We start from the raw sequence: 27,651 nt of genomic DNA, 5'->3' as shown, positions 1-27,651 counted from the left end.
TTCAGTGAGAAAATCTGTCTTACATGCTGCTTGCCAAGCCTATTAAACTATTCCATGAAGGTAGATCCTGAGGATAGAAAGAGTTGATTGATGGTATGGAAACTTAAATGCAGTTTGGCTTAAAAGAGAAATCAATTCAGCTCTAATTCTTTCTAATGAAAATGAAAAAAAAAAAAAAAAGCATCTGGTTTTTATGCCCAAATACTCATACCTCAGAATTTGAGAAATCAAAGTGACTCAAAATTTGCATATGATTTTAGACACAATTAAATTCTCCTAATCAAAGCTCCTATATGCTTTATTTTATATGTTCATCAACAATGATAAGAAAAATATAATTTGATGAAATATAACACAAAATAGAACTCGGATAGGAGGATTTGTCAATATACTTAAATCAACAACCATCACTAGCTAGTTCTTAATAATAGAAAAGAAGCAAAGGTGAGGCCAGACATTACTGGCATGCCCATTTGGGCAGCTTCACTAGGGAAACTTCACACTCCCCAGGGAAACACAAGCCCATTCCCCAAGGATTACTGGGGAAGGGGTCTAACAAAGGGGAGATGAATGTATGTGCAAAGGTGCTTGCTGTCAGTCAAATCTGGGGAAAGAGATCAACGGCTAGAGAAGACAAGACAACTGCAAGCCCACAAAAATTTGGGGATACATAATCAATCCCCCAAGCAAAGGAGTTCACTATCTTGACTCTTGGCTCTTTGGTTCCTTTGGCTTTGCTCCTGCCTTGTTCCCTCCTTGGCCATGTGGACCCCACACACACGGACTAATGGACTGCAGCTGGGAACACAAATAAACTAGCCTGATGCTGGATTAGACTGTGTCCCAACATGGAACAGAAACTCTGGACCCTGACTTTGATTTTAGCTCTGCTGAAGCCCAGTATACTTCTTCCTTGGTGGGACAAAGGGAAGTGGGACCCTGAAAACTCAGGAGTTTGATTCCCTAGAAATAAAACTTTCTACAATATCTCAGCCTCCTATGTGAGTCTCAGAAAATTCCTTTTCTCAGGATATCACAAGAAGCCCAATCCCTCTAGCAACCGGTGGAGATGAGGACCTCTTCCCACCAATAACACTTTCACTTTGTCTGGTTTTTATGCAAAACAGTATATTTAATTTGATTCAAATTCTGTAACAAATCTTATCTAAGTTATTTGTCATGACAGTAAACAGACTTTGATGCTACAATTAAAATATTTGAATAAATTATTACTTCTACCACTGACCATATTGAGAATTGTATAAATGTATAGTATATGTTTAAGGAATGACTAAATAGACTCATCGAAGCATAAAGGGATGTAACACCAAGTTTTGCTGATTCATCTAAAATCACTCATGACCATTCATTCTTTCCCATTCTCAATGCCACTCTTATAAATTCAGGCTTCAAATTCTTCTTGCTTATATTATCACAACAGTCTCTATAGAAAAGTGTCCTGATTACTACATTCATCTAATTCCATTTTTTTCTGCCCAGTGGGGTCAAATCTTCGTAAATACAAAACTGGTCACGTCACTGTTCTGTTATTCCTCACATCCTAATTAGTATGAGACATATTCCTTAGTCTAAGATTCAAGATCTGATGCCACCCACCTCCGTATCTGTATTTTCTACTCCCTCCTCCCCAGCCACCACAAACCTTGCATTTGCCGCCCTGTACCTGGCACAGTAGTCTCTCCATCATGTATACTCTACCCAGGGATACCCCATTTGTTTCTGAAGATGGAATAAAATTCTGTCCACAAAACTCTCCGTGAATAGTCCAGCCTGGCATAAGAAATCCATCTTCAAATTTTTTTTTTTTAAGACTTCTCACGAAGTAATTCCCAGCACCCTTCTTACGCAAAATCCTACTGTTTTTTGTATACCTACTTTATTCCCCTAATTTGAGAACTCCTTCAGGATAAACAGCTTTAAATCTAGGGAGAATGTCTTATACATCTATAGGTACCTATGCACTTCTTGAATGTGTGAAAAAGAATTTCTTTGTTCCCTTATGAGTGTAGTAGTAAAAGGAGAGTCAAAAGGTGATAAGGAAAAACCACAGGAAGAAAGGCTCTTAATACCTTTACTTTATAATGGAATACCCATTACTTGTACCAGTTCCACTGAAACACACAAAGATCATATGACATCATCTGATTTAATCTTGTTTTCCACTTTGCTAAACTATAAAATTAAGAAGAGAAGACTGCCCTAAAGCCACTTGAAATAAACCTGTTAATTAATGTCATTAAAACTATTTGGACAACTACTAAGCAGGTTTGCCCAATCTTCATATTTAACACTTAAGTATCTTTTTCTTCAAAAGCTTCATTTTGCTATTTTAATTCTCTTGGGAATACAGGTACATTAGTGGAACACTTACAAATACTATTCATTATTCCCTATGCTAAGGAATACACTTTTAAGAAATAAAAGCATTTTAGAAAGTACTCTACACAAAAAGAGAAGCAGAAAGTATCTTTCAGAAGTACCTACAGGAGTAAATGGTACATAAACTGAATTCTGCTTTATGCCATATACATGGGCTGTTCACCTAATGTCAAGATAAGTGCTTTTAAGAAACAAAGTCTGTATTTAAAAGCTGAATTATCACCTCCTTCATCAATTCAGTCAACTATCAAGTTTATTGAGCATCAAAATATGGGCCCAGCACTATCAAAGTGAATACCGAAACGTAAATGATCTCTGCCAAAGGAACCTATATTTCAACTGAAATGACTAGTCTACCACAATTGTAAGCAATGTAAAACAAAGTATGCATTGGCATGCACTGGTATCCAGCTCGTAAGAGCTAAGACAGGTTCAGGAAAAGGAGAAATTAGCAAGGCCAAAAGGCTCATGGAAGAACTGGGATAGGACCTGGGTGGATAGGATGAAGTGATTTCAGACGAGTGGGAGGAGAAATTGTGACCAAAGGCATAGAGGCAAGAATTAGCCTGATAGGTAGGATTAAGAGGGAATGAAAAACAGATGGAGGCAAGAATAGAGCAGTGACAAATGATATAGGATATGCAAAGTCAACCAGATTACACAGATTTTTAATCTTTTGCAACAGAGACAAATGCCCACAATAGGGATTAGTGTTAAAGAAGAGTTCCCTAGCTTTAGCACAATGGAGGAACAAGAACCAGAAGGCCAGCCTTTAACAGCAGTCTAGCCACCAGTGAGGGAAGGCTACAAAGCACAGTTGTAGGAATAGGGAACAAGCAGCAGCAGCAGCAGCAAAGACTATATTTAAGGGAGAGGAGACTGAATAGGACTCCGGACTAAATGAAGAGAGGAGACAGATGAAAAGGATGAGGAATCACAGATGACTTGAAGCTTGCTGACATTAGCAGAAGCAAGGCTGCTGGGAAGAGGAAGAGTTCAGCTTCATTAACTTGAGATAATGTTACGAATTCCCAGTGTACATGTTCATAGACAATATGGAACTACAGCTAAGCTGAACAGAAATAATTAGAGACAAGAGAACCATAACATGACAGTGGTAACTGACAGTTAAATGAAGTCACCAAGAAAAGATGAGACTTGGGTCAAAGACTATGCCGTGGGGAATACTGGCATTTAGGAGCAAGAGAACCCACAAGAGGAATGCAGAAGGAATTGTTTAGAGGTAAGAAACTAATTGAGACAGATAATGTTACTGAAAACCAGAGAAGTAAGTATTTAAAAAAACCAGTGGGAGGAACAGCAAAAGCCAAGCCACCCAGTTAAACAACAAAGTCAAAGGAAATTTTAGAGCAAATTCTGAAAACTAGAATATACCGAAGCCCAAATCCAGGAAATAACAGAAGGCATTGTTTAGGAAAAATTCAGAGTTGTGTATACCATTAATTTGAGAATAAAGGCAGGCAGAAAAGCGACTAACACAAATTTTCAGGTTGCTGTGAGAAAGAAGCTGGTTTCAATGAGCACTTTAAATGTCCAAGGTACTATACACATACACATACACAAGGAATACACAGCCATGGCCAAGAAAATCAGATTTGCATTAAGTTTTATGTCTATCAATTTATCATTTTAAATTATTGTGCTGAACCTTGGTTCCAGGAATAAAAATACACTTCTGAAAATAAACAATTATTATTTCAAAAGGTTTAATTATATTATCTCTTGTTTAAATATTCTGGTTTCCAGAAATGCATGTGCTTTCATTTAAATATGTCACAATACTACTAAAGTGGCTTTGTTAAAAACACTAGGAATTTCATCAGAATTAGTGAAAAACTGTCCTGAAAAAACTTCAGACAATAATTATGCCAAAGAATGGAAACTAATAAATTGGTGCTAATCAAATGTATTTACAAATATAATCTTGTAAAATCTTGTAATCTTCTAGACAAACCAAAACCCTTTAGTCCATAATAATCAATTTAGTAAATAAGTCATTAATTTTAATGGTTGTCATTTTAATTTTAATTTTAATTGTTGTCATCAACAATCAACATGTATTGATATTATATTCTTGTACTGATAATAGGAAGGCTTGAGATATAAAATCTCAATGTATTTATAGTGCAATTATAGAAACTGGAGAGACATTATAAAGGTTATAAAATGGGATTCATGGTAATAGTATTGCCTACTAAAAGAGAGCAATTTTAACATAAAGCACAATTTCTACAGTTTTTTCACATCCATAAAAGTGCTGAGAAACAGCACTGACATTTTTAAGGCAACATACTAAATCTCAAAATTAAGTTAAAAGAAAAAGAATGATTATGTTTACTTTTGACAATATACCCATAAATGCAACTGTACATTACCACTAAATTTAATACAAATAATGCTCAAATTCTAAACATAACAAATTTTAAAAATTCTTCAACCAATATATTAAGATAGGGAAAGCCTACAGAAATTTGGAAAATGGTAATTGTATAGGTTAGTTTTATTTAAACTACAAATACTGCAGTATACAGCTCTTTTAAGCTATTCTATCACTTGAAGATCTTTAGCAGTTTATAAAATATAAAATAAAGAAAAAGTGAAGTCTAGAGATTTAGATTTAGAAAAGTGAGGATTTGCCCTGTACTATAGACTTGAAGAAAAAAAAAAAAAAAATCCTCAAAGAAAATAGTTATGTCGGTGAGCAAAAGGAAAGTAAAAAAAAAAACTACTTCAACTCAATTCTCTCCAACTTAACTTTACAACTGCATCTGTCAATCTGCAAAACAGTAATCCTACTTACATGCAGACAAAAACTCCATTATGCTTCAAGCACACTTGGCAAAATGTTAGATATAACTTGACTAAGTCTAGACCCATATATCAGTTAAATATAGTCAACCATTGTGAGAATCACTTGAAACGAATAAATACAAATATTTAAGTTGGAGCACAAAGTTTCTCTGAAAGTCAAATTAAAAGATTTCATCAAAATACATAATGAGGTTAAAGCAGGTAATGCAACTTAGTTTCTATATTCAAATGCAGAAACTGAATGCTTCTACAATTTAAATCCTGGCCAAAAGAAATCAATAGTATTGCTTTTGTTGTGGTGGTGGTTTTGTTTGTTTGTTTGTTTCGGGGAGGAGGGGGGTTGTGTCTTGTGCTGTTTCCTTGTTCCTAAAAAGTTTCAACTCTCATATGTAGAATATAATAACATCAGAACTTTGTCCAACTGCTATACAGCAAAACTCTCTTCATGGATGTCACATTTCCTTTCAGTTTTACTCACTCTGCATATAGAATATTAAACAATTCCAAAATTCTGTTGATACATTGCTTTGCTATTATTACCTAGAAAAAAATTCCTACAATGAAAATGTTATTTTCCTATATGAAATTCATTTATCCTAACTATAACAGGGTTCGGAAAGAAGCTTCAATTCTAACATAGTTGAAAGTAGAAGCAACATTTGGGGGAGGGGTGTGTATTTAATTTGGTTCTAATTTAATTTGGTTTTAGGAAAAATATTATATATAAATAAATGGCTAGGATATTAAAGTCCATGCTCATCAATAAGCAGCTCTCTTCCCCCACCCCAATTTCATTTTTTGTTCTTATAGTGACCAATGAAAATAACCCATTCCAGCTTAGAAAAAGCAACTTGCTTGTTGTCAACCAGTCACCATAATTGAAAGCTTTATGAATTTCACCCACACACAATTAAAAATATCAAACCTCAAAGAGTCCAGAAAGAAATGGTTAAAATAATCTTTAAGAATTCTACACCATAAAATCAAGAAAATACATACAGATAAACTAGACTCTGCTCCACTATAAGGAAATCAACAGAACTGATAACTTGAAAAAACATTCATTTGGTTTAAAAAGCCCTAGAAAGTTTGTTTTCAGTCTTTGCTACTACTCCCCAATCCACATTTCTTCTTGACTAGAGAAAGTGAAATTTTATTTTTTTAAAAAACGAATCAGTCAACAATTTTAATGAAATTTCATCAGGTGTGGTTTAATAAAAATATTTTACCTATATCCTTAAAGGTAAGACATGAAGTGATGGTTGTGAGGTACAATAAGATGCTATGATTATGATTCCAACATTTAAATTTTTAGGCAAATGCCAAATAAAAACTAAATATTACATTGTTTCTATTTTCCTAACTTGATAGGATTTGGAAAACGGATCTAGGTGTTCTGTCTTCTGTCCCTCAACCTCAAACACAAAATAATTCAGGTTCCTGACTAACATTATTTAACAATCCTAGTCCCTTAAAGATCAGACACAAAACCTATTCAAATGGTAAACATCTGCCTAAATGACCAATCAGTATTTCAATGCCAAACAGTTCAAAGGTTTACACATTCACCTTCCTGGAAGTCAAGTGCCAGAGCAAATGATCTTACTACTAGTAACTCCTTTCCAATTCTACCAATAGGTAGTACCCTATCACAAAAACCAGTCTATAGGCACGATGCTAAACTTTCACAGCAAGAGTCCAGATTCATATAAATGTTTATGTAGAAAGAAAGAGAGGGAAGGAAAGGGAAGACAAGGGGGGAGGAAAAGGGAAGAGAGGGGAGGGAGGGCAGGAAGGGAGAGAAGGGGAGGGGAGAGCAGGGGAGGAAGGGAGAAAGGAAGGGAGGGAAGCAGGGAGTAGGGGAAGAATTTATGCAAGTCAGATAGAAAAATAACCTGATTACAAAGGTCAGGGGCACTTTAGCGTGCTATTGCCAAGTGTGCATTTATACTCATCTCCCCAAACATATGAGAAGGTACTACAATCATCCCACCAACAACCCTGCTTTCTCAGGATTCCCAGCTACTGAAGTGTGCATTTTAAAATATATACAGGATGTTTCTCATTGACTTCCCTTCCTTTTTTCCTCAACTACCTTGTCATCATTTCAATATTTCTCTTTATCTTTGCCCAAATTCACAGAGGAAGAGACAGAACTTCTCATTTCCAAAGTGATGATTGCATCCTTTCTCACATCTTCTCAAGGTCCAAATATAAACAAGCATCGATGTGAACGTGTGTGTTTGTATATATCCCTGCTCCTATCATGTTATTATACTAAACACACTTGTCTGCATTTTGTTGTCTTTTCTTTTGGTTGTGTAAAATCTGAAGACTGTTCCATATCAGCACATATAGATACAACTCATCATTATTACAAGCAAAACTATTCTACTGTGTAGATGCATAATTTCTTTGATTCTGTCATTTGCAACTATAAATTGTAATTACAATTTTTATTTATAATTATTTTCATTCACATGCATTTATATATAATACATATGGTGCCTGTGTGTGCATATGCATACTTACAGTGACAGTGTTTAACCTATTTAACAACAAATTATACTTTTAATTGGGATAACCAGTTACATATCTCTAAATGCAAGAGGCACAGGAAAGCTGCTCAAGAAAAGCTGACGTATGTAAAAAAAATTAAATGCCGTAACAGTTCTCAGTCTGCTAATTCTTGAGCAACTCCAATAGTTCAGGTCCTATTCTTAGGATGAGCAAGCTCACAGGCAAAGATTTTAAACCTTTCCATGGCTGGTTAATTATAGAACAAACTGGTACTCTGTATTTTGGGTACAGTGAATGAGATCCCCTCCCTTTAGAGTGAAATAATGTTCTCACTCAGTTGCATGTGCTGGGGGGTGTGTTAAGTATCTCTTCAGGCACACTCTGAGCCAAAGTAAACAAACCAATTAAATCTAAAATAGAGTGAAGGGATAAGAGCAGGACCCTTTCAGGCTTGGATGGGAAATAAACCTCCCATGTGATAGGATTTAAAATGTTCTTCAAAGTCTCCTCTGCTATTCTTGGTACCCATTTTGTTTTGCCTTTCCATCTTGTGGTTTCTATAAAAAGTAACATGTGTTTAATCAACATATAATATTATTCACATATCACTCAGTAGCACTGTCTAGAGAACTGAACGGTGGTGGTTTTCGGTACATCAGCATTTTCTAATTTATAACTTCACTGCTCCTTAAATCAAGAACAAGAGTTGCTTCCCAGACCGGCAGAGAAAGCTCTCAGCCTTGTCTAGTCATCACATCCCCTGGCTTGTTGACATGCTATCTTTGTGCTGCTTGTGTTCCTGTTTATGGCTCAGAAACGTACATGTTTATAGAACCCTTTCAATGCCCTATTCATCCCAGAAGTTAAGTGTGTTGAAAGTAAAAAGCTGTGTTTGAGTTTGATAAGTGAAATGACACAAGACAGAAGGTCTAAACAGCTTTATCTTACACCCATATAAAAGGCCCTAAAATTCAAACATCACCTCTGACATTCTTCCCACTTCTACTGAAAATAGATGGCAAGTCTGAACGTCACTGAAACAGCTGCTTCTGGCTACAATCAGGGTCGCTGACAAACAAAACCACACAGAACAGAGGCTCACTGGCCTGATCTCATTCCTGCTTCCTTGGAGAACGCCCTCCACACCAGGTAAGCAGAGCGGGCAAGAAGGACCACTCCCTCCAGACTTCAATTCTAGGTTCTGCATTTTTCTTATACACCAGATCCCCTTCCAGGCCACAGCAGTTCAACACAGACATTTCAGATTCATGAACTATTTTTACATAACAAGAAAATCTTCAGTTTGAAGTAATCATTCTAAGGAGGACACAGGAGTTTCATGGTACTTAATTAGTTTATAATTCAGCTTCCAAATCAATCAGTCTATTCCAAGTTCCCCCCATGATAAACGAGCTACTACTGCCTTTCCTACTGGGTTGCTCTTCCTGCTGAACATGAACTGAACCCTGAAACCCAGCAGTCTTGACCTTTGAAAGGGAGGACGCTTCTCTATCTTGGGACCAATTACCCTCTGTTCCAAGTTGCAAGGAATCTCTTGTGCTGAGCTTCTAACTTGCTAAGGTCTCCTAAACTATGCACCCAGAAATTCTCCCTTTCACAGAGTAAAAAGCACCCTACAGGACTCCATTGAGTTCCAATTCTCATCATTTCTCCATGATTCTCCTTCCTCAATGCCCCTGCACCACCACTACCACCAATTCTGGCTCTACTACTAATTCTAAATAGCTGATTCTCAATCTCCCCACTATCCTTCATTTTCTTTCTGTTTTTAAATCCAAATAAGGTTCTCTCTCTCCATGCCTCCCCACACTGTCACCGTTGCTACTTTACCTTATGAACTCAGAGGTTCCCTAAAACTCTGGCTCTTTCCTCCCTCTTCTCCCCATCATCAGTCCACCTGAGGAGCAGAAAGCTCACTGAGAATCTTAAACTTAGACCTATTGGTCTTTTCTTGCTAGAGCCTCAGAATTCCCCAGACTTCAGATTTACAAATTGTCACATCCCTCAGCACTCCCTGCGCAGCCCCATTCACTTCTCAGGATGAATGGGAGAGAGCGAAGTCTTCCTTTAAAGGGTAAGTTTCCATAAGGGACCTTGTAAAGGGTACTACTGTGGTGACTGTTAGCCACAGCTTCAAATCCAAATGTCAAACACCAACCCAGTTTCTGCATGTGAAATGGACTAGACTGCTTTCCTGCTGTTCAAGCAAGATGACTTTAGTTAACAAAACATGTACGTAGAACCAAAACCAATGCCACCAATTTCTGTCACATGAAGGTCTAACACCACGAACAGCCCTGGCTCCCAGTACCTGGAAGCAGACAAGGCTGTCTCAGTAATTCCACCTTCCCCTCTCTGGACCCATTGCTTCCTTCTTTGTATCCTTCCCTGATGCCCATCACGTAGCACATTCAGGCTCACAACTGGCTTGAGGCAATACGCTGAAAGAGGATTTGGACGCCACCTATGGAAGTCCAGGTGGTGGGAATGAAAGAGGAAGCTGACAGCTCACCCTGACACAGGCCGCTGCTGAGGTGGCCAGAGGCTGAGAGCAGGCGGCAGTCTCCTGCATCCTTCCACTTCAGGCCAGCCCCTGAAAGGGTGATTCAGTCTCCTCTCACCTCCCTTTCAGGCGTAGGCGTACAGGAAGAACTACCTCCACTCCTGGCCAATGCGTTGGAAAATGACAGAGCCATGTACATAATACTAGAGTGAAGCCAGACTGGTACCTAGAGCATCACCACAAAGCATCTTCTTTTTCTATCCTCTTACCCTAGATTACTGTTCTTCATAGAACTTATCACTGAAATTATAGCATTTTGTATATGCTGATTCCATGGTCTGCCACTTCCCCACTAGGATGTACAGCACATCCTAGAATAAGGTCCTTTAATTCAATGTTGTTTTGTTATAACTTTGATGAAATGCTGTGGGAACTTAACTCTTGTTTGTCTCAATCAGCCTGTGGTAAAATTGGTTTCCTTATACGTCGTCTCACTTAAGGTGCAGAACCTATTGATGACGTTAAGACTTACGACACTCTCCGAGAGGACACGGAGCATATCTATTTGTTCCCCACTGAAACTCTGGTACCTAGAACGTGGCTGCCACACTGAGCCCCCAACAGACAACAGTGGGACGAAGGGCTTCTTCTCGTCATTGTCACCTCTTTCACAGTTTAGCAACTAATGTCTTATCAGACACTGTGCCAAGATTCAAACAATTCAGAATGGGCAAACAATTTCTTTAAAACAGTCTTTCACTCCAGAGTCCCATCTCCTTATCCCCTTGAGCCCTGATATGGGCAAAAAAGGAGAAGCTCAAATGGAAAGAGGAAGAAGAGTAGGAGGACAAAGGAGAGAAAGAGAAGAAAAAAACATTCCAAAATGTAGCTATTATTTAGTTTTCTGTCTATTTTCTAATCCACTTGGAAGAGGAATCAGGCGAATTATCCAGTAAAACTAAAACAGGACCAGGACAGATTTTGTGTGCATCAAATCATACTGAAGGAACCAATGAATAAGTAAATGAATGAAGAAACACTGGAGAGTAAGCTAATTAACAATAGCCGATTTTACTGTCATGTAGCTCTTGCCTCAGTTTTCAGATCATAAACAACTCCTCATTAAATTGTTTTAAGGGTACAAAGTGCCTTGTCATTAGTTGAAATTTTTACCTGCTTTTGACTGACTATTCCTGATAAAAAGGTGTGAAAGCAATAATTTAAGAAGCATTATGTCACCCTCCTAATCTGATGTTAAGTATTCACTTTCCAGTGTAATAAACAAGGCATCACATCATCAAGTGAACCATAATCTTTCCACTCACATTTCATTTCAAATCGGAATGGCATTTTAGAAGAGCCTTTTGATAACATAAATTCATGGAAATTAGACAAAATCAATGTAATGAGGTTTCAATTCCTGAGAAGACTGCTTTAATTAAACACCTAAACAACAAATCCAAATGCTTTTAAAATTTAAAGACAGGCAACTTTGGGCTTCTAACCGACTCCAGCAAGACATGTCCCCAATTTTGTCTATGAAGACGCAAGTTCATTGTACCACTCTAAGGCAACAAGATAGTATACTCCTCAAAAGAAACCCATTATGTCCCTGACCAGACAAATGAATTCACATTTACTACATACGTTAAATGTTCTCTATTAAGTCATTTATAAAAAAGTTATAAAACCATGTGGTACAAAATGTCACAATACAGCATTAAAAAACAGAATCTAGCCCTGGCCGGTCTGGCTCAACAGTTAGAGCATCAGTCTGCGGTCCAGAGAGACCCGGGTTTGGTTCCCGCTAAGGGCATGTGCCTCGGTTGCAGTTTGTCCCCGACCCTGGTTGGTCGTGCAGGTGGCAGCCACTTGATGTGTCCCTTTCACATCGATATCGATGTCTCTCCCTCCCTCCCTCTCTCCCTCCCACTCTATCTGAACAAAAAAATGGAAATATGTCCTCGGGTGAGGATAAAAAAAAAAAAGAAAAGAAAACACGATCTACGTTAAAAAGAGATAAAATGTTAAATAAGACATGGTAACCTGGAAACACCACTGCTTCAGTATATAATCCAACAAGTTTCCTACCCTGTTCTCTGGTCTTTAACACTATCACATACACTGTATCAGAATAACCTTTCACGTGCATTTTAAATGGTATCACTTTTCCTAAGATGGTTCTCCACAACTTTTGTAAAATCAAACCAATGTTCCTTAACACTTAAGTATTTTATCTTCAACTTCTTTCACCTTTTCATCATCTTTTATCATTTTCTCAAATAACATTAAAGATAAAAGCAGCTCACATTAATTTCATAACTCATCGCACTGACCTCTATTAGGCATTTAAGCAATCTTTTTCTATATACACTCAACCACTCCATTAAATGGATATTACAGTATCTAAGTTACACAGTTAGTAACGCAGAGAGCTAGAGTTTAAACTCAGATCTATCTGGCTAATGATTAATGGAATCCAAATTCGTTATGTAAATGAGTAAAGCCTGGAAAATACAGAAAAATATCAATGAATAAAAGCAGATTTCATGGGTAAAAGGAAATGAGAAGTGGAAGGACTTGGGGTGTGTTTGCAGAATGAGATTTTAGAATTAAGAATTCCATAAGGTAGCATGATCTGGCCAGGGGTAAACATGGCTGAGTGGAACAGGGTAAGACGGGTCAGTCCCTGATAGGTCAGTCACCAAGGTGAGAAGTAGGGTTTCCTAGCATGAAGGCAACATCTGAAATGCGAAACGACTGTGGAAAAGTTCCCTTCAAATGCTGGAGTATATGCTGTGAAGATTTATATTGGCATCTATAAGGATGGGCCTGTTACAAGAGTCAGAAAACTGTGGCAGCCCTGACAGGAAGGTTTTTTTTTAAGTAATTAGGAAAGCAACAGAACACAGTGGTCCAGCTGTACAACAGATAGCCAATACTGGTCCAGGGATCAGGCTTTGGGATGGGATGCTAAAAGGTTTTCTATATTAATATGGAAGGAAATGTTCCCTCTACTTTTCCATTCATATATAAAATCAATTCTAAAATGTGAATGAATCCCAGGCAAGGAAGATTACATGTAGCCATTCCCTATTTTTCTCAAAAACACAAGATGCCTGGTATGTGCATGCTTTATATATATCTAAGCATACAGAACGTGATGGGATTTGGCAGCCACAGAGAGCTTGGAAAGGGCGTGGATACAAGGGCATGCATTGTTCTTGCAATATAATACTGCCCTTCTTTCAACTTGCCCACCTAGAGTATCACACCATTTTCAATGATTCTGCAGGGGCACAGCATTTCAATACAAGGGTGAGCAAAAGTAGGTTTACAATTGTTCATATGGAAAAATAAACATGCAGTTATGATTATTACAATAGCTTTACTAACTCTGTGTTCTGCATACTCAAAACTGTAAGCCTACTTTTGACCACCCCTGTATAATGAAACATAACTAAATAACTTGGGGAGCAAACCATATCATTCAATGAAGCTATACCCCATCCCCAGTGTGATGATGTAAGTTGCCTTTCAGACTGATAATGACAAACTAAACAATGCTTTCTGAAATTTTCTCACTCATCATTATGAAACCTTTTTTTTTCCTAGTACTCATCTCCCACACAAAATTTGGTTCCTATAACATTTGCAATTTCTTGTAAGTAGTATTAGTTAATCTAAAAGGTTGCAGAGCACAGGGCATTTTTCCATCCATTATAATATAAGCCCACAAACTCTCCAAGCAAGTAACTGAGTTTCACCAGTGTGTGTGTTCAGGAATAGTGCCAGGCACCTGGGCTCTATTAAGGTCCTCCTAGAGCTCTGTTGAACTGGTCAGGCAGAGTTGCTCCAGAGCTTCTTCCCCAGGCACTGCCCAAATGTAGAAAGGGAAGAAAAAGATGTGGAGGACAAAGATCAAGTGAGGCAAGTATAGTATATCAGACACAAACGCTACAAACAAAGGAAATGTGGACCATTACAGATAATATCCTGTTTAACCGTTGATGAGCCATAAAATCTAACAGAATTAGGTATAGTCACATAATGTTTTAATACAGAAAAACCACGATATAAATCACAACAATAAAATATTAAAGGGCCTCATTAGCATGAATTCAGTGCTTGCTTTGAGCTAAGCAAGGCATAGTTAATAAAGCTCTATTTACATGGCCATGACTTCACTTATACAAATTTAAAACTTAAATTTCAAACAAATGCAGCAGAAACGGTGAATACTTTTGACACAGTGGTGGACTGCAGCATGTAGTTTTGGCTGACCGAAGCACAGAGGTTTACAATGATGTTTATTTGCCTCTCACCTAAAAGCATAACAGTTGTAGTCTATGACATGCTGGTCTTTTGCAGTCCTACCATTCCTATACCACCCCTCTTCTCCACGTGGCCCAAGATAACTCACAACCATCCTCACAGTCTAGCCAAGGAGCAAGAAACAGAGGGAAAGAAGGGCCTGTGGCCTCCCTTGAAGGACATCATCTAAAAGCTGCACACCTCACTTCTACTCGCATCCAGTCAGAGCTTACTCCCAGGGCCACAGCAGCACCATGCGAGCCCAGGAAACACTCTTTAGTATGGGCAGATAAAAATGGGGAAGATCTCATGGTAAGAAAGGAACAAAATGAGTTTTGGGGGACATTTAGCAACCTCTAATACAGATGCAATGAAAACTACAAAATTATTTTTGTTACATATTAAATGAAGTTTCACTGAGTGAATTAAGCCAAATTAGACCACCTTTACTTAAAGGAGAAAATATTAAGACAGAGCCAAGCAACATTAAAAGTAGGATTATATAAAATACTAAACATTTTTTATAACAAACACAAAAATAAATATTTTTTCCATTTCAGCCCCAAACTTTTTATATGTGTAAAAAAAAAACAAACAATATGCCTCAATAAGTTTACATAATATTACTCCTGATCCTGGGGCAACCTACTCTCCATTTTTCTTTGAGTGATAAAATTATAAGAGAGATGATTATATATAGAATATAAATGGAAGTATTTTAAATAAACTTACATATCTGAATAGAACCTACTTGATAGTTTAAATAATCGGCAGGCCTAAGGTAACTTAGTCCTTGGTCCAGAGACAGCCAAAGGAAGTTTTACACTTTCTCTAAGCACATTTCAAGATATCACCTACATCAGCAGTAATGAGGTAGTTCAAGAAGGTGAGAAAACATTTCAACCACAATGGAACAGAAGCTTCTAGGGAACTTCTATGCCACATTTCTACACCAGAAAATTCAACATGTACAACTTGCTGCAATTGTTTTTCAGTTACAGTCCTCCTGAAAATAAAAAACAATTTAAGCAGCAATCATTTCTTTAACCTTCTATCCTCATGGCTAAAGAGACACTATAATATCCTCTAATGCAATGACAAAATAATATTTTAAAGTACTATTTTTATAAAAGTCATGAAAGATGACTCCTTTAGGAAATTCAGGTTACTTTTCCAATCTGGTTTTGTAGTTTTTGACAAAATAAACATTCCAATATGGAATACACAGGTAAAATAAATGTAATGAATGCTGTCTGTCTATCTATGTAGTTGTTGTCTCACAGTGAAGGCAGATCAACCTCTACACACTAAACTTCAGCTCTCTTTATATGAAAGGACTTCTGTAAAATCAAAGGTTTCTATCTTTTTCTTTTCCACTTCTATTGGAATAAGACCCAATATCAAGACTCCTAGGACTCCTAGCCCTGTGTCATCATAATTCTCCCAATTATGTTTAGAACGAACCAAAATTCTAAAAAGAAAATCCTTTCAAGTTAATTAGCATTTATTTTAATTTAATATTTCCTACCACTTAGTCTAACATAGCACAAAACATTATTTTGAAAACATTTATTCACATTCCTAAATGATTATCCCTCTGCAAGACAAATTCCTGCTGTTGAAAGCCATTGCAAGAGTAAATCATCTATTATTGCTGAAAATTTAGCTTAATACAGTCCTTATAATAGTATAAAAACAGCTATCATCAAATACTGTTTTAACTTAAACAAATATCTCATTTTACATGTAATTAGCACACCTATAAACCCAAGAACCCCGCAGATCAGGTATATCTGACTTGATTCCACTGTCATCAAAACAAACACCTACTAAATTCTACTGCTTTACACGTTAAGAAACAAATAAGAGAGTAATAATGTAGAGTTATTATCTGTGCATTTTATCCCACCTCCATAATGCACTGCTATCAACATCAAAACAACTTGTAATACTGCCTGTGATATAACTGCCTTATAAATTCCCAAGAGTCATGAAGGGAAAAGTGTACTAATAGAGCCATTCAAAAGGTGTTCCAAAATTGCCTAATAAGGTTTTACCTTGTTTATATGACAGACATTTAGATCCTTGTACTTCATTTCCTAGAGGAAGCAACATTTCCTATCAAAGCCTCTTCCTCTGTAGGTTAATACTTTCCCCTGAGTCAACAATACAAAGATCTGACCAATTTTCTTCTATTAGGAAAAGGGTTGGCAACATTGATTCAGGATCAGTCTTATGATACATCATATAATAACAAGAAAGACCAACCAGATTATCTTGTGAGAGATAGGAGATAGATGAGAACTATATATTTCTTCTTCTAAAAAAAAAAAACCTCTTTCCCTAAAAGTTTGTTAAAAACAAACACTGCAGTCTAAGATTAAATTTTTTAAGTTGAAGTTATAAGGCGGGAAAATGTGTGATCCTGTATTTTCAGAGACAAAGCCAGTTTAGGGTATCCAAGGCACACGCCTGCGTGTCATCAACTGCTTATCCCGTGAGCCTAACGTGAAACACACGGTCTAGAACTTTAATTAGGGCACACTGAAGAAGAATCAACAAACTTAAAAGTCGAACTGTTCTCAAAAGTTGGTGGATTCTTTCAGTGTTCACTGAGTTCCCTCTCTGCACAGGGCACATGGTCTAACACAAAGCTAGTGAAGCACGGAAAAGTCGAATCAGTAGCACAAAACTTCAAAATGAGCAGCTAATGCGTGAAACATCCAAAATGCAAAACTGTGTCATTTAAATAGGAAACCGTGTGGTAATCTACCAGAGTAACTTCCTTTCTTGTTATTTCTTCTCGATGTATACTCCCCATTCCACCCCCACAACAGAAACATAACCATGCTTACAGTTGTAAAGTCAGAAGGCTGAAGAGAAAAAGAAAAGTATAAGGAAACAGAAATCCCCAAATCCCCACCCAGCTGAGATACCCAAAACCACACAACTCCAACACAATGTTTTCACATACTCCTGAGCTAGGTGACTTAAGTCACATACCTTTGAAAGGTCTTTCATGACACCCTCTCCCTTGCCTATATCTAAAACTGCAACTCAACCCTCGAGCATCAACTCATCCAAGATTTCCACTGGAAGTCGTCCCTGACCTCCAAGTGAGTCCTGAGGAGTCTGGGCGTCCCTTAAGTAGATAAAGGACATCGAAGAACCAAGATAGAACTCTGTTTCTATACTACCAACTTGAGTATTTTGACAAATGGTAAAAGCTAAAAAAATTCAAGTGCCAACCTTCAAGTGTTAAAAAAATGCTTCAAGAGTAAGTACCTCAACTGTATCTTGAAAGACAGGTAACATAAATGGGAAAAAGAAGAAACCATTAAAAAAGATTTATAATACTAAATGAAACAAGCTATTTTAGTGTACAAAGCAGACCCATCTATGGGGGTGATTGGTACACTCGGATCTTTGTCCTTGGCCTAAAAATGTTAAGTGTCAGGGGACGAGCTTTTCAGGAAGGGGAAGCAGTTTGAAGAGGCGACAAAGTAGAAAAGATCTTGACTCAAACCAGGAATTAAAATTAGACAAGGCTGAAATTTAAATGTTCATCTAGAGTAAGCAAAACAGAAACATGGTATTTTTTTAAATTATTTCAAATTATGGGAACCAAATAAAGCGATAAGGAGGAAATACTATAGTATGCAATATTGAGTAATGGATTAAGGTGGAGAACATGGTTCAGAAAAGTAGGGTGACCCCCCAAAAGCTAAGCAAGGCAGTTTCAGGTTGATACAATTGGAAAACAGGAACCACTGAAAAGGTTATAAAAAAATCTAGCATGATATAATTATTAAAATAAAGAATGGCAATTCTTTCAAGAAGGTATAAATAGCAATATTATTCAGCTGTTTCAGGAAGATGTGTTTCAAGACCCCCACAGATAATATATTAATAATATTACGGTCACTAACTTAAGAGTTACCACCAAGAAATTCTCAATTGGCATTAAGAAGAAATATATCATCGATGGAGCAGGTTCCACATGCATGCATCTCAGTAAAAGTTTTAAATATGCTAAATTTTGAGCACCAAAGTACAACAATTAAATGCGTGGAAAGTGGTTTCACTTGTAATTCCAATGTTTCTGTGCCATTGAGCTCTATATGAAAACATTCCAGACAGTGGTTCTAATTAGGGATCAGCAGGCAAAAGAGTGATGCATGCAGCTGCAAGGCCTTTTCATCCTTTCTAAATGTCCCATGAAAACACATACAAGATGAACAAGCCCAATTTAATGCAATTTCTCTGGCTTAATAATTACTAAATTTTCCTCCCATCCCCAGAAAGAAAACAGAACAGAAACAAACCAACAACAGCTCCTGTCCATACAGAGGTTTAATCACAACTGCCAAGTTTTATGGTGCTCCTTAAATACCTTGTATCTTGAGATTAGTATATATTCATTCATCCCTCATTCCTTTAATACAGTTACTGAGTACCTACTACGTGCAGAAACTGGAGTAGGCACTCGGGAGAGAATGGTGAAGAAAGAAAATTATATAAATTATGGCAGGTTCTGGAAAGGAAAGATTGGAGTACCATGAGAGAAAATAACGTGCAGAACAATAGAATGATCGGTCAAGAAAGGCCTGTCTGAGGGGCTGACATTTAAGCTATGATCTGAGGATGAGCATAATTAGATATCGGAAAAAACTATCAGGCAGGTGAAGCTGTGGCTATGTGGAGGTCCTGAAGGCCTGAAAAACTAAAAATGTTAAGTGGCTGGAGCACAAAGACCAGAGGGAAAGAAACTGTCTTGAGATGGGGTTAGAAAGGCCGATAATGGAGAAATACAAGCGATAAACCATTCATAGTGCATTTTGTCATGTTATTTCTCAAGTTTATTGCCATCACAGTTTCCATTCATTTCAACCATATGGGCTTATGTAATGAGAATAGATTTTGAGGCCAGAAAATAAAAACTACAACTCATTCAGCTGATGGTCCTAACGAGCATGCCAGGGTCTTACTTCAAGCAGAATAGTGAAAGCAGACCAATTACCTTTCTTCTGGGACAGACAGGCTTATTAATGTCCATGACCAGTTAAAACTAAAGACAGAAAGACTTTACTGTAAGATAAATATAGTGATTTTTACTTTTTTCACAACTAATTTTCTTACAGACACTTGGTAAGGTATTTTCTTTTTGCTTGAAATCAGTTTCATTTTCTGAATAGCAAATGCTATTAAGATTTGTTTTCAGTATCTAGGGGTATTGTAAGTATAAATGTTTGAATTTAATTCTGATTTGAAATAAAGTAAGACTCAGATTCCCAGGCATTGTCCTTAGAATTCAAATATTTTTATTATGAAAAATGTTAAATCTAATATGCTTCTCTTTTAAATCTACTGACATCAATAACAAATAATTTAGAGATAAGACTTTTTTAAAAATCTTGAAGCAGCATAAATTTTAAAATGAAAATCCGGTTTTCTCTGAAAGAGACACACAACCACTAAAGACTAATATCCCAAAGAATTTAAAACTTGATATATAAAACTTAAAAAAACAACAAAAAACTGAAAGTTACTACTTTTTAGATCTTAAGTTACCAGATTCAGAATAAACCGAACTTTTCAAATTATCCATTAAATAGTCCTGTTTTGCTACTGATATTTTTTTCTTACTACAAAAGAGATCTTTAACTCTACATCCTTAAAAATGTTATCAATGAAAACGTCCCTACCATCCATGTAAATGCGAGTATTTGAAGAGAAAATGATCAAGGGCTGGGTTAAACTCTGATAATAAAGGAACAGGTTGCATAGGAAAAATCTTGCCTAAGAAAGAATGTCAGGACTCTGCATTTCTTTTACCCTACTGATTTCATTTGGAGAAACAGTTCTTAAAATTCCATAACATAATAATACAACAGACTTCCTGATGGTAATTTTATAGGACTTTGAGAATCCAAGAGAGAGCTTCTTACATAGTTGTACACAGTAATTGGTATTTTTCCAATAAAACAATGCTAGATGCTATTTAAACCAACAAAAGAGGTAAAGGAAACACAAATACATTTCTAATAATTAAAGAAAAACCAGAAGATTAATACAGGTAAATGGGGAAAGAGGGATTAACTACAAAATATTGGTATCATGTTGTATTTAAAACAAATTTTAGCACAAAATTAATTATGTAAGTTGATTACAAATGCAAAATGAGAAGGAAACAAAACAGACTCACTCATGTTGAAAAACAATATACATAATGAATGCAGGTCTTTTTCAAAATGCTAATGTTATCTTCTCTAAGTTTATACCAGTTAAACAAAGCCACCTTGAAATTTTAACTTTGCTATGACCATATCACAACAGACTATTGTCTCCATAAATGCTGTAATCTTGAAGCGAAAATCATCTATTGGACCTTTCATGGGAAGCTTTTTTTACTGACCAAATAAACCATAAATGTATGCTGTCCTCTGAGCTGGTGAATTATACAAACTGTGTAATATTTTGAAGTCTGCCTTTTGTGTATCACTTTTTAACCTAGATGAACTATCAACACCAGACATTTTTCAAGGCTCTTTATTTTTATTTTAATGGTGGGAAGAAAATGTTTTTGTAATATTTTCATATTATTTGTACAGATGAAAAGAAATATGTAATTCTACAAAGAATAATACGAGATGGCTTTATATATTAATTTATTTTCCTCTAACAAACAGTTCTAAAAATAGCTTCAATCTGAAAAAAGTAACAAAAATTCTTTGTGAAAACTGAAGTGAATTTTGAATTATGTAACAACTACTGTCTCAAAGTGAAGAAAATCTCCAGTAGAGCTGTGAGAAATTAAGAATCATAAGCACCATGAAGAAAAATGAACATGAGCTTACTAAAAAGGAGATGATACCAGAAGAAATTTCTAAATGTTTAAACTGAACCGTGACTTGATTCTGAACTCCCACTAGAAATTTAAAATGGCATTATTTAAAATTGAATAGAAAAAGAGTTTTACCCTAAGGCACACTGGGACCCAGAAAAATTTTCACATTCATAAAAATAGAACCTCTAGTCCCAGATGAACTTTCAACCATATGCAATAGATTATTGATATATTAAAATATATGGTGTAGATTCTGCTCTGTCCAAGCTTCAGTGACCTGCAGTAAATTGGAATCTTCCTAAAATAACATCTAATTAAAATTATTTACAGTAGTTTGAGATTGTAATACAGAAAATAAAGTCCTTCTCTCACCTTGTTTACTTGCCATCTGTCTCTTAAATGTCAAGTACTGAAAATACCGAAAGAATTCTAGTTATTTTAATCCCACATAAAGAGCTGTTTTAATTTTAATCCCACATAAATAAATAACAAGCTGTTACACAATACAAAATTATCAGCAACATAAGACAGCTACACTGATCTTTAAATGTAATGGTTACCTTGAGTGACTAAAGGAAAACACTGTTTGTCTGTGGTGTCTCATACATAAAAAGCTGTATTTTCCAACCTTAAAATCATGTCAAAAATATACTGGGACCACTATGTTGCCCAAGTCATTGGAGTACCATTTCTCTTAGGAAACAGTAAACCAGCCAAGACAGATCTGCCTAGACCACCTTCTCTTTGTTCACGGTTTCTAAAATCAGAGTCAAGGAGCCATTCAAGTCAAGGAGCCCCGTCCTCTCTTTCAGATGCTACCAAAGACTTCCTCGTCCCTAGTCAAAACAACCTGTCATGGTTCTCTCTGTCGAAAACCAACTCTCAAAAAATGAAATGTGAACTTAGGAGAGTCCCCAGTCTTGCCATAAGAAATAAAACTGAATTTCATTATGTAAGAAGAACTATCAAGATGAATTAAAAAGAATAATTCAAGGAGGCTCCCAAATTAGTTTAGAGAAATGCCATGAACATACCACAGAGGCAACATGAAACAAAAAGAGTCTACAGGGTGGGGCAAAGTAGGTTTACAGTTAGTTGTTGAGTATGCCAAACCCAGGATTTACTCTTGTATTATTATTTATTAATTATTGTAATCTTTTCCATACGAACAACTGCGTAAAAAAAAAAAAAAAACCTACTTTTGCCCTACCCTGTATATCTTAAGGATCAGTTTTGACCTCCAGGGTTATAAGAAGGGAGTAACTATTTGGCAAATATTTTACACCAAGTTTTAGTACTAAAATGTAGCCTGGGAAAAGGGTGGATCAAAGCCAATCAAAATGGTAGAGTTGAGATTACTGACATCCCACACTAGTTAACTTACAAAAACACCGAAAACCACCCCCCTTGGTACAGTGAGTCAAAACAAACTGCTGACAAACCCTAACAGCTATGTGAGGGGGCGCAACAATAACACACAGTGAGAACACACATGCCTCTGTTTTCCTCTAAAGTCTGCTTCTAAGTCTGCATGGCTGATAAAAGAGAACAGCCATTCCTTTCTTTAAAAGCTCTGTCTACATATTCAAAATGTCTCAGATGTCCCTTAGAGCTGGTATGCTCCTGCCAAAAGAAGAAAGAAAGAAAAAAAAAAGCAGCATATATGGCAAGAATATCAGATCCAAGCTTGCCTTTTAAGAAAAAGAGAAAGAAAAAGAGGTGGCAGTTAAGTACATGAATACAAACAAAATGTTAGCTGAAATCTGAAAACTCATTTTCAAGTTTGAAAATCCTTATCTGTTTTGGGGAACCCCATCAGTAGGAACACAAGAGGCTTACCAGAATAAGCTGTTTTTTATTCGTGTACATGTATTTATGCACTCCCTGAAGAGTCGTAAATGATATAACGACCATCTGCTACACAGCAAGCTGTAAAGAGGATGAAGCACTTCTGTCAATAATATATGCCAAATGAAACTGGACTATTCATGTCGAAAGCATAGTTTTTTCTTTCTTTTTTGGAGGATTCCCCAGTTGCTGAAAAGTCCTGTGTATTCAGAGTCATAAATACAACATAGCACAGAAACAAAAACAGTCTTTGAAGAAATGTTAAAATAAGAATAAGAGGAAGTGAAAACACTCGCAAGAGCTCAGAAGAACTAATCAGTCAGTAGGGGTGCCATGAAATATGCTCATCACCATCAGTAATTTGTGGGAACGAGGCAGGGTGGTAAATTTCTCAGGGACTTATTTTATAGGTGTTATGTGTAACTACAAGGACATCCCACTAAAGAAGTGCTTCCAATCATAGTAACTTTACCAGCTTTATCCAAAAATGTCACTACGTTAAGGACATTTTTTTTGTATACACACAGAATTAAGAATTGTTTTAAAATATAATTATTCTAAATAATGGTACTAGTATGTTTACGGACATTTTTTTTTTTCCTTCTAAAATCAATGGCATTCATTGCCAAATCTGAAGAAGATGATATTTAGGGTTTTATCTACAAATTCTAAAAGGTGGCCTTTGGCCACTTTACTGGACACTTTCCCATGTAGTAACACTTTCACTTTCTCCTGTTTCCAGGCCTTAGTGGACTATAATCAAGGAATAAATCAGGATTTTCAAATAATCCTACAGCAACTCTAGAGAAATAAGCATATATAAGTGTTTACCAACTATGGAATACTGTTCTGGACACTGTGGGAGATACACAGGAGAAAAAGTGACTTTTGCCTTTAAATAACTTATGAGACATTTTAAGTGACCTTTCTTATCACCATTTTAAAAAGACAGAAATAGCTGACAGTATATAGTTTAGGGCCACATAAAAGGCGGAATATTATCTGACTATTGATAAATGCTATAGTCAGAGGAAAAAGACATTTTGGCTACAGTGATCAGAAAAAGCTAAAACAAGACAGGGATGGGGATGGAGTGGGAGCTTTAGCTCTATCAATTATAAAACAAATCTGCATAAACGGGGAACATAGGAAGAAGGAAAAATGGCAAGATAAAAGGCTGGCACGCAGAGATAAATTCTAAGGATAGTGATTAGGCCAGTGATTTTCAACCTTTTTCATCTCATGGCTTCTAATTACCAAAATTCTGCGGCACACCAAAAAATATATCTTTTGCCAATTTCACACACACACAAAAATAGGTATAATTTTGATTCATTCACACCAGACAGCCATTGCTATGTTGGCTGTTGCCATCTTTTTTTTTTTGACAATCTAAAGGTAAAGAGGTCAGTAACCCTGACTAAATAATCAGGTATTGGATGTTTTAAAAATTCTTAGCAGCAAACTGACTGAAAATCACTGGATTAGGCCAATCTGAAACAGATATAAAAAGAGATTTCAATCCTTCTTTTCCATCTACATTGTTTCAAAGGGATGTTTCCCAGGGATCCTTTAAAATAACTTACAGTTGGGCATGGATCCCTGCAGTGCTAACAGAGCAAACTCAGTAAAGTGAAGCGTTCGGAATGGATTCAGGGTTCAAGTCCCATCTGTGCCATCTCAATGACCCCTCATGACTGTATATGTAAAATGTGATTTGATCTGGCAACTTTAAGAGCAGGCAAGTTATCAGAAATACCCAGGGCACTTTTTAAAAATACGGCTACTCAGATCCCAACTGGTAAAGACAGGAAGACGTATTATAGGAAGTCAGAGGTCTGTACTTAATCTTTACAGAAGGTTAGAATGCATCCTCTGGTCCATGGACTATGTAGGGAAGCCCTAGACTAGATGACTGACAAAGACATTAGTGACATATCTGTTTAAAAAAAAAAACTACAAAAAAGTTTAAATTTACTACACTTTAAAAATTATCATATACATCAGAATATGGATATTAGATAAGAAATGGGAGTCTAAGAGGGCTTTAGTTCTCAATCACTGACTACCTCCATTAATGTTTTATTGACCTTAGGGGATCACAATGGTCAGTAATTCATAAAGCATTACTGGTAGAAATAGGACAGAAAAGAAAATCAAGACAAAGAAAATGTTTAAGTATATAAACACCAAGTTTCCAAGACTGCCATAGATCACAGCAATAGTGCAGGGGTCAATATGTTATATAGTCTCCACGGCAACTACTCACTTCTGTCATTGTAGTCAGAATGGGCGGCAGGTGCCCCCTGGAATTTTGTTTACAGAAAGAAGCGCAGGCTGGATCTGGCTCACAGGCCGTAGTTTACCAAATACTGATAAAGTGGAAAAACGTATGTGATATATTAGCAACTTCAAGACTTCAGATGCTTTATAAAAACAATTTTTACATATCTAACTGTGGGGAGCCCTGGCCAGTTTGGTTCAGTGGTTAGAGCGTTGGCCTGCGGTCCAGAGAGACCTGGGTTCAGTTCCTGCTTAGGGCACTTACCTTGGTTACAGTTTGTTCCCAGTGCTGGTGGCAACCAGTCGATGTGTCCCTTTCAGGTCGATGTTTCTCTCTCTCTTTCTCTCTTCCTTTCTCTCCCTCCCACACTATCTGAACAAAAAATAAAGAAATGTCCTTGGGTGAGGATTAAAAACAAACAGACAAATCTACTGTGGGGAAAACAAACTAAAATTAGAATTTCATAGAAAAAATGACTCACAAAATTTAGTAAGGAGGATTTGCTGTCTCTTAGGCCTTGAATCCATGCAAACCTTAACCAGGTAAATGAGATCTGGCTGACCAAAATGAAGAGCTTTAATCAAATTAAAGTTCTCTGAAATTTCAAGAAAAGAATAAACTTGACAGTTTCACATGTTGTTACAATCACGGAAAATCAATATATCTCATTAAAAAAAACCTTTAGAACAAAAGCTTATATGTTTGCAACATTTGCAAAATAAGCTAACATTTTTTCATTAATATATTTCAGGAAAAGAAAAATATTTAGGTAGCCCTGGCATTGTGGCTCAGTGGATTGGGAACTGTCCTGTGCACCAAGAGGTAGCCAGCTGGATTCTGGATCAGGGCATATGCCTGGGTTTTGGGCTCAATCCCCAGTAAGGGGCGTGCAAGAGGCAGCCAATAGATCTCTCTCTTTCTCTCTCTCTCCCTTCCTCTCTTTCTAAAATCAATAAAAAAATATATTTTTAAAAATATTTAGGTAATCTTTCCATTTCCTTAAAGAAAAAAAAAACTGCTCATCTAGAACAAATTAAAAGCTTAAAAAATCACAGGCAACATTTTTCTCTCTCTCACACACACACACACATACACACAGAAAGAAAGCACATGTGTGTGTGTGTGTGTGTGCACACAAAAGAGAAGGAGAGAGGGAGAGAGGGAGGGAGGGAGGGAGGGAGGGAGGGAGGGAGGGAGAGAGGGGGGAGAGAGAGAGAGAGAGAGAGAAAAGAGGCATGCTTGAGAAATGAAGCTTTAAATAGTCCTAAATTTAATAAACAGAACTGTCTTGTCTTTGTTTAAAAAAACAAGGTTGCATTTACTGACCATATGACATACAATATCAACATTCATTTAATGACGATGAAAAAATACACCTCATTTTCACAAGTATAAAATGCGCTAACTGTTGAAATGAGTCCTCTTGGAACAAACTTGAGAAAGGGTTTACAAACCCCATACCGTCACATGCCAACAGCTGCAGGCTCACACATGCCAAGTGGTAATGAGACATCATTTAGAAATATATCACATGTGAGTATATACAATTCCTGTCAAGTCATGTAACCTTCACTCAATTTCACTTCTCTAGATAGAAAATGGAATTAGAATATGTACCACTCATCTCTGAGGTACAGACACTGATCAAGATAATGATATAATTCCTATAAAACAAAATATCAGCCCTGGCTGGTTTGGCTCAATGGTTAGAGTGTCGGCCTGCAAACCGAAGGATCAAGGGTTTGATTTCTGGTCAAGGGCACGTACCTAGGCTGCAGGTTTGAGTCCCGTCCCAGTTGGGGTCACGCAGGAGGCAACCAATCTATATGTCTCTATCACATCAATGCCCCCCCCCTTCCCACCTTCCTTCTCTTCACTCCCTCTAAAAACCAATGGAAAAATGTCCTTGGGTACATATTAATTAAAAAACAAAAAAACAAAGAATCAAAAAAATTTCAGTCTTCTAACCTACTAATAACTTGTTTTCAATTATTTGGGTCTAAATATATGTTTATAACAGTCAAAGTTTAAAAGAGGATGAAGGAAATATTCAAGGAAAAAAGAAAACAACTGTAAACTGTT

At 36.6% G+C, this 27,651-nt stretch overlaps 1 protein-coding gene across 3 annotated transcripts in view; it reads right to left on the bottom strand.

Annotated features, from left to right (window-relative positions):
- Positions 1–27,651, bottom strand: part of CBLB (Cbl proto-oncogene B) — a 206,311-nt gene that overhangs the window by 151,592 nt on the left and 27,068 nt on the right. For 2 of the 3 annotated variants that reach the window (XM_036242657.1, XM_036242656.1), the window contains exon 4: positions 23,277–23,366. The exons of the other annotated variant lie outside the window; for it this stretch is intronic. In XM_036242657.1, coding sequence (XP_036098550.1) covers positions 23,277–23,366 — 90 coding nt within the window. The remainder of the gene's footprint in view (positions 1–23,276; positions 23,367–27,651) is intronic. 3 annotated transcript variants of the gene reach the window in all.

This window comes from Molossus molossus, unplaced genomic scaffold (genome assembly GCF_014108415.1).
Source record: "Molossus molossus isolate mMolMol1 unplaced genomic scaffold, mMolMol1.p scaffold_m16_p_5, whole genome shotgun sequence".
In the NCBI taxonomy this organism is placed as follows: Eukaryota; Metazoa; Chordata; class Mammalia; order Chiroptera; family Molossidae; genus Molossus; species Molossus molossus.
This window is presented reverse-complemented; position numbering and strand designations above follow the sequence as displayed.